Genomic DNA, 9,190 nt, shown 5'->3' with positions numbered 1-9,190 from the left:
TGGAAAGAATCCGGATGGTTTGATATTTTATAATTTAGAAACTGAGCCTTTGTTGGTCTTTTGGTACGTGACTCGCCTTCGGGACTGTAGGTCCTTCGTTCGAGTCCCCTAATGGAGCTGCTCAATGCTGAGTCCTTGAACAAAGGACTCTTAAGTCACATTCATTGGCGGTCGGTCTATTGAGCGAAGTTGTTTTGTGCCGCCCTATATTTTTCAAATTTAGCAGATACTGCTTTTCGTCTCAGTCATTGCAAATGCTGCTTTTCGTTAACACTCACGCATCTCTCCTCGAGCCGTGATAGATACATACTATACGAAGGTTGTTCGTCATCACAGACGGCTCTCTTTTTCTTGTTGCCCTACTCGAGGCGAGATGACGTGCGACGATGAGCTGAGGGTTGGGTATGGGGGCTACCATGAGCCAAAAAGTCAACAGGCCGCCCAAGTATTTTGTATAAAAGACTAGTTTCTTCTGTTTTAAAACTACGGTTACCCACCTCACCCCACAAACAACAGATACTCTTTACTGCTAAAATAACTACGTCAGGCCGGCAAATTTAGTTTTGCACACCTTGAGGCCTGACTTGGGAGAAATCATCAGTTTTATCATTGGAAGAACAGGTTTGTTGTAATCAAAACATACGGATGAAGAAAATTACAATAAATATAGATTTTATTGCTATTCGTTTTGTTCAAATAGATTGTATTCATTAAAACGAATATTACACAAACCATTCACCGAGTAGAGCCCCATGATGCTATAAATAAGAATCCCAGTCCATTAACCCGACAAATAGAGCAGTTCAACTTGTAATTGTAATGTTAATTCAGAAAAGTGAGTGGAGCAGGCACTTATGTTGGTAACAACAAGATATGAAGTGAATAGAAAAGTGCCAGAAGACAATAGAGAATAAAAATTTTTTCGCGGCGGTGGTGGGGTTTGAACCTGCGACCTTATTGGTACGACAACTCCGCCTGGCAGGTGAGAGCGTGGCTCTACCGTGTGAGCTATCCACGAACACAAAATATTCGTTTCAAACCCAAAGTCATTACTAGATCCCTCTCTCACCCACTTCTTGAGACCGCCGATTCGTTCGTACACCACCATCGCGAATAATTTTGACCAGCAGTTAAGCTTAATAGCCAATATTCTCAACACAAACATATAACATAGAAACGATTGAGACATTGAGTATGCTCCGGTGTATGGGGTGAATTTTTAATTCAGAAAAGTGAGTGGAGCAGGCACTTATGTTGGTAACAACAAGATATGAAGTGAATAGAAAAGTGCCAGAAGACAATAGAGAATAAAAATTTTTTCGCGGCGGTGGTGGGGTTTGAACCTGCGACCTTATTGGTACGACAACTCCGCCTGGCAGGTGAGAGCGTGGCTCTACCGTGTGAGCTATCCACGAACACAAAATATTCGTTTCAAACCCAAAGTCATTACTAGATCCCTCTCTCACCCACTTCTTGAGACCGCCGATTCGTTCGTACACCACCATCGCGAATAATTTTGACCAGCAGTTAAGCTTAATAGCCAATATTCTCAACACAAACATATAACATAGAAACGATTGAGACATTGAGTATGCTCCGGTGTATGGGGTGAATTTTTAATTCAGAAAAGTGAGTGGAGCAGGCACTTATGTTGGTAACAACAAGATATGAAGTGAATAGAAAAGTGCCAGAAGACAATAGAGAATAAAAATTTTTTTCTATTGTCTTCTGGCACTTTTCTATTCACTTCATATCTTGTTGTTACCAACATAAGTGCCTGCTCCACTCACTTTTCTGAATTAAAAATTCACCCCATACACCGGAGCATACTCAATGTCTCAATCGTTTCTATGTTATATGTTTGTGTTGAGAATATTGGCTATTAAGCTTAACTGCTGGTCAAAATTATTCGCGATGGTGGTGTACGAACGAATCGGCGGTCTCAAGAAGTGGGTGAGAGAGGGATCTAGTAATGACTTTGGGTTTGAAACGAATATTTTGTGTTCGTGGATAGCTCACACGGTAGAGCCACGCTCTCACCTGCCAGGCGGAGTTGTCGTACCAATAAGGTCGCAGGTTCAAACCCCACCACCGCCGCGAAAAAATTTTTATTCTCTATTGTCTTCTGGCACTTTTCTATTCACTTCATATCTAATTGTAATGTTATTGTCTTTGGAGTAGATAAGTAGTGCATTGAGGTTGGATTTTCTATCCTTCTATTATTGACTGTTATCACAGTTGATATTCAAAGGAAGAAATTTATACGGCAGCCTAATTGCTGTTGTCATGTTGTTCTTTTAAAAAAATGTTATTCACAAATCTCAATGCACAGACGTGCAATACCAATACAAATATGAAAGAATCCATAGAATTCAGTGATCGGGTGATATACAATTTTTTTTTCTCTAGAGAAAGGTCGACAAATGGACCTATTTTGCATTATGCACGTCGTAAATGCCAATTACGTGAGTACATCTCTTTAAAATTCAAACCAAACATGCCCCCCCCCCCCCTTTACACAGAATATACAAACATTCTAAAAATTGAACCCAGTAGAACATTGATATTGTGCAATATCAACGGAGTGAACTCAAGACACTTGAAAAGGGGTCCTAAGCCAATAGCAACATGAAGACGAGACATGATGTCTTTTTGGGCGAGATAACATTTTCCTCCAACACTGTTTCCGGTCAGGTACTCATTTTACACCTGAGTATGGTGAGAGAATGTTTTCGATCCATGCCGCCTTAAATAAACAGCCAGCAACCGCCCCTGGTCACATTCCCTACGCAATCAGGACGACATCAGCTTACAGGCTTAATTTCTCGACCTCGTCTAACGTGTTAAGTCTTGCCGCTGAATTGAAATCCCCCTGTACAACTCTTTGAGCATATCCAGTGGATACCTTGCTATATAAAAGTTCAAGTGTAAAAAAAAATAAAAAAACCAAAAAAAAAACCAACTCACTCATCACTGTAAAAATAACTTTTTTTACTTTTAGGCCACAGAAACTTTACTTTGAAAAATCGATCCCTAGTTTGTTAAAAACGATAAGGTTTAAGGATTTTCGATAATCGTTAAGTTCGGCATTATTAACATTTTGATAGTAGACCCTACTTTGTAAAATTCTAAAGAAAATATTGTTATTTGATCTCAGATGATATTTCATTATGATGTAGCCGTTTCATTCCGACATCCTTTTTTTCTTTTACAGTTACTAAATAATGAATTTAGGTTTTATGATGTGAGTGTATAATAATACTTGTGTAGATGTATTGCTTGAAATGGTCACGAAAAACCATGGAAAAATGGCTTCCCAATAACTCAATGGTAGAGCTGTCGCATCACTAGAAAATGAAGTTGTATCAATCGGGGGTGTATTGGAATATTTTCCTGAGCATCCGTTCGTCCAAAAGTGATTTCGTTGCAAGATCTATTAGATCTGATGAAAAGTACTTTGCACTTGACTGCCATTTTTAGGACAAAGAAATCTCTCAATCTATCATTTCCTTTCCCCCTCTCTCTCTCTCTATTTCTGTCGGTATTTGTCTCCTGATATGTGATTATTGCTTTTTACGACTACATCCCCCCCCCCCCTTTTTTTTTTTTTCTTTTATCAGTTCCTTTTCTAGTTTCTAATCCCAGGTTAAGCATCGGCCGACAGCAAACCTCTCCTTATCCTCTACGACAGATGTAATTATTGATTTATTAATTTCATCATGGGTCTACCACGTCAACTCTGCCGCTCCAAGTGTCTATAAATAATCTAATTAGTACAATCAATGACTTCACCATGAGCTTACAAAACACATTAGTGTGTTATAGTCAATGATCGATAAATTGGCACCTACATGTGTGTAGATGATTGTTTATATGCTTGTGTTTGTGTCTGAGGATATGTGTATGTGTGTGTGTGTGAGTGTGTGTGTGTGTGTGTGTGTTTGTGTGAGTATTTGTCCAGAAACCGCTCGTTGCGTAAATTACTAGACTAAGCGTTTCAAAACGAAATACAATCACTATGTATCAATGAGCCATACATTTATATCAGCATAAATTCACTGCCCTGTATTTATCTAATATTCATTGAATAAAAACTACTTTAAAGAGAATGGGATGGGAAAAAAAATAAAACCATTTTCCAGCAAATCTTTATCCAGCAGCGTGATATTAAAATAGTTTATCATCTCGAGACAAATCCACGTCAAAGTCCGTCAAATGAGCTATTTTATCACAAGTTAAAGGACTTTTAATCTACTATATTATGCTAATGAAGTAGGAAATTATCTACGATCAGTTTCGTTTGGAAATTTAAACAAATAAATGTTTCATTTGCCATAAATTTAGAGTCATTCCGGACAGTGAAAGGGGGTCCCAATAGTTCAGTTGGTAGAGCACTCGCTTCACACGCAAAGAGTCCGTGATCAATCCCAGTCGCAGGCTGACTCCTTAGTCTACCCAGCAGTATCAGAGAGTACTTTGCGATAACTAGCTATTTTTCAAAGGGTAGCAAGCAATTATTGCTATTGTCTGTTTCACGCTATAGAAACCGGGATAAACTCCGACCCCATGAGCCTTACGGATCTGAGGACTATATACGGACGATGAAAAGAAGCTGGTCGTAACTCAAGTAAAGAATATCACAAAATAGAAAGAGATTGTCAAGCACAGCCAACCATTGCTTGCATCTTAAATAAGATAAGTATGGGTCCCTGGCAATAATGCTGTGATTGCTGTAATTCAATGATTGGTTCTTTTAAACAACCACAAACACACACACACACACACACACACATATATATATATATATATATATGCGCTAACACACACACACACACACACATATATATATATATATATATATATATATATATATATATATATATATATAATCAAAATTGCTAGTCGCTTTATTCCCATACCACAAATACCTACATAAGTATACCATGCCATATCTACAGACCTGCCAACTTGAAAATCAAAAAATTCCTAGAGTTTAGGAGATAAAAAGAGTAGTTGCTATAGTCAATTTATAAATCAACATTTGACCATCAGAAGGATGGAAATAAAACACTTTAAAATCCTATAAATTACATAGTCTGGTACCAACTTTCATTTTCACTAAGTTTTAATGAATCAGAGATGCTCATGAAGCTCTGATATTGAAGCCAAAATTTCGTAATTCTACAAATTTTTCGTAGCAGTAGACAGGTCTGTATCTATATTGGAATATAAATAATATCAAGAAATCTTTTCAATAACATGGTGATATAACATGGCAAACAAGTAACATTAATTAAATTCAAACATTACTCTGGTAATCTTAGATTAACATGAAATTCATAATAGGCCTACAGATGATGGAAACAATCTGACATCTATTTTGATCACAGGGAAAATATAATTTTTCTGATATTATATGTTCATGTAATTAAATATGATTATGTTATAAGAATTTTCACCTTTATTAACAATCGTACTGGAATAATCTAATGGTAAAAGCGGGAAACAAAAATGAATATAACAGTTTCAACAGAGAATAACATACCAAATACATAGCATTCGGGCTGAAAGCTCATTCTCAAAGAATACCAAAGGCAAGAAAAACATAAATGCATCACTTAAAAATTAGATAAAAATATTTTTAGACTTGAGTTCGAAGTAAAAGTAATAGGAATTTCAAAATGTTAATTTTATAGTATGTCAAACAAGAATTCACTATTCTCAATAATATCATTGTATCGAAATACATTTTTGAAATTTAGACTTTAAATTCTATTGTTATGTTTATGTTTACTCTGACCACGATACCCGAGTTGCCACATAATATTACAATATCTAAAAACGTAACTGTATCATTTGACAATGATTAGTACTTGCCTGAGGGTGACATCTGAACACAGAGGCCTGTGTAGTTTCATCATGACGAATGGAACACAATACCCGTTCTTCTTGTTGATGTTTTCCTTATATATATATCTGATTCTATTTAGATTTCCCCGATGAAATTTCTATCCCAGCGTCGATGTCTATCAAGTAAACACTTGTATTAAGAATTATTAGTCCAGAATCAACGACCACGTCACACAACTATAGTGCTGTAAAAGCTAATATTGATAACTATTTAGACTATTTGCCTGAATAATGCGATGACAGTTTGAGTTATTCTAATCAGTGAATCTCTCTGTCCGCCATTTTGGATGCCATTATCATATCAAAACATGGGGCGATGGAAAAATATCGATGACGCTATTAGACAAAGACCGCTTTATTGGCAAGTGTGATAATTGCAACGTCAATAATGCCTTAACAGTGATTGTGAGACTTCGCTATTATCATAATATCTAGGTGAAGAGTTGTTTAAAAAAGAATATTATAAATATATATATATATATATTATATATATATATATATATATATATATATATATATATATATATATATATATATAATACATACATTCTATTCGATGTTTACAACGTCATGACAGCTGCTCGATTTGATGAACTCGGTCTTTCAACCTTTAAATCGAGGCATTTAGTCATATAAACGAGGTATCCTTATTTGTAGGTCTGATAACACACAATGTTATGGTCTCATTGTTATATGGAAATACTCTCAAACCAACGCAAATCATACGCCATTGCAATAGTGTTAAACCAAGTCCATAATTGCGTTTGGATGTCATACTTGTAAATAATATGTGCACTTTGCACTAAAACCAACGTAAAATAGATATTGTTCATTACAACAATGTTAAATCAAGCCTATAAAATTGGGTTGATTATAAGATCTGCAGATATGTGCACGTCGGTGCACAAACTCAAATATTCAAAACTGTGACAGCACGAATATTTTTATATTTTTACGATTTCCTTTCAGTGCTGATTATATTCTCCCGAGCTTTGTCCTTTATTGTATGATTATCATCTACGTGCAAATCATAGCAGTTCTGACAATCCAACGCATTCTAGGGCTTGTGTTAACATTGTTGTAATAAATAATGTTTTTAGTTGTATTGATGGTATTTCCATGATAAGAACAAACCCATAAAAAACCAGCCTTATAAAAACCTCCTCCTGCCTCAGGGATCTAAAGTATAGAATCAACGTTGCATTTCATACATTACAGGGCTCTCTTGGTACTCGCTAGCGCTCTTACTCCATCACTAGCGTATAGATGCTGTGCGCTTAAGAAACTAACAACATTACATCTGGAAATATAACGGACCAACACACAAAACTATATGTAACCTAGAAAGTTTATAGTCAGATTAACACAGTTTAGTGAGAATTGCCCATAAAGCACGGATGGCACAAAACAATAATAAAGACCCGAGTGACGTCAACTTCGTTCTATCTTTTGCCAGGATATCTTTCACACTTCGTATGGAGTGCGAGTAAAATGCCTCACGACAATAACAAGACTGTGTTTGGCGTGAAGTATCACAGGTCTTTTTTTGTATGTTTGTTTATTTGCTAGTTTTTTTTTTTTTTTGTTTTATATATATATATATATATATAATATATATATATATATATATATATATATATATATATATATATATATATGTACTTTTTCATTTTATGACCTCGAGCAGTATCATGCTGTTCGTATTCAATAACCATGTTTGGTTTCCACGTTTCCCAATTAGACAGTTTCTGTTGCGTAGGCAGCAGTCGTAGAACAAAATCGGACAGCAACACAGCTATCGATGACGTCGGCAATGAGACACGGTGTGCGAGTGAGCGTGTGCGATTGAGAGAGGGAGAGAGAGAAAGATGAAGAGAGAATTGAAGGGGAAGAGTGAGCGAGTCAGGCTCAGAGTGTTGGGATCGATCGATAGGCCCTTTGTTTTCGATCTCTCGGGACACTACAAATTTGATACCCGTCGCGTTAATCTGGTGTTATGTCTGAACTGAGTTTTTTTCTTTGTTTTCATTTGTTTTTCAAATTATGCCTTTCGCCACAGCATCTTTAGGCACTGTTCTCTAAGCATTTCATGAAGGAATATAGACATTCCATCAAACACTATTGACATCTGCTCACTTTGGACAACATGAGTGATTCCTGTTGCAGGATTCATCCATGTTGAACAAATTGCCCAAGAAAGAAAAAAAACGAAAGTACCCAAAGCAGGGCTGAATGGAAAACGAGGAGAAAACTGAGTCTCAAGTCAAATCGACCAAAATAAGATAATTTTTTTATTTGTGTCCCATTGCCTCGTTACGATATTATTCTGTGATGAATAGAGAACAAAGTGTGGTGTCAAATAAAACTGGTTCCAAACTCTTCAGAAGTATTGTGTTATAGATCTTCTGGATCCAGAGTGACGGCATCGTATTTTATAGTCTAAATAAACGCTGGTGGTCAACAAAAGATCTGCATCATCGCTCTTTTGAGTACCTTAATCCTAAGAATCTGCCTGTAAATCCTACTACCAAAATAGTTATGCCACCTCATGATTCAATATGTACTCTATTCATCAGTAGTCCTCCGAAGGACTTGTTAGATACACACCGGTAATTGAATTTATAGCTACACACATTACGAAACTTGGAGTTCATTTGTCTTCGCTATGATTTAAAATAAATTTTATTTCTCTCATTGCACAAAACGGTAAGTTATCATTCTCTTAGTTTTATTTCTAAATTCACTTTCCGGGGTAAGTTTAATCCCGACATAATACCGTTTTGAGACTATGGGTCACATATTTGAATTTAGGAATCTTACAATGAAAGCTTTTATAATAGCTCCAACGAATACGCTTAGTTTAATGTTGAATATAGTATTAGATAAGTGTCGTGAATGGTTTTCTCAATCTTATTCATAATAAGTTGAGTACGTATAGCTGGTTCAAAATGCCATGCACCAAATTCAGTCTTTGTGGAAAAAGAAAAAGTACAATGATCTCTCCACACTGAAACGGTATCTTGGTGTTAAGGCTTGTTATAATATGATTTGAGCGATTTTGTGAGTTTTGTTCACTCGTAGAAATCATCGAGCCCTTAAAAAAGTGCTTACATGTATGCTGTCCCCTTAAAAGTCATAATCGTTTTTGTTACAACTAATGGACAGAATCTATAATAACCGCATTCACCTAATATTCAGGTTTTCGTCCAGCCGAATTATCAATCGCATGATTTATAATATTTTTATTCATACCATCAATTTGGTATTATGACGGAATGAA

General features: G+C 36.0%; 1 protein-coding gene across 1 annotated transcript in view; it reads right to left on the bottom strand.

The window, feature by feature from the left end:
* Positions 1-6,213, bottom strand: part of LOC144968383 (uncharacterized) — a 31,543-nt gene extending 25,330 nt beyond the window's left edge. Inside the window, exon 1 of the mRNA XM_078906672.1 lies at positions 5,878-6,213. Coding sequence (XP_078762798.1) covers positions 5,878-5,921 — 44 coding nt within the window. The 5' untranslated portion in view covers positions 5,922-6,213. The remainder of the gene's footprint in view (positions 1-5,877) is intronic.
* Positions 6,214-9,190: the final 2,977 nt, after the last annotated feature.

The sequence above is a fragment of the Berghia stephanieae genome, chromosome 3, assembly GCF_034508935.2.
Source record: "Berghia stephanieae isolate SIO BIC M18660-M18661 chromosome 3, UCSD_Bste_1.3, whole genome shotgun sequence".
Classification (NCBI taxonomy): Eukaryota; Metazoa; Mollusca; class Gastropoda; order Nudibranchia; family Aeolidiidae; genus Berghia; species Berghia stephanieae.
Note: the sequence above shows the minus strand (reverse complement) of the source record. Positions and strands in the feature narration are given on the sequence as shown.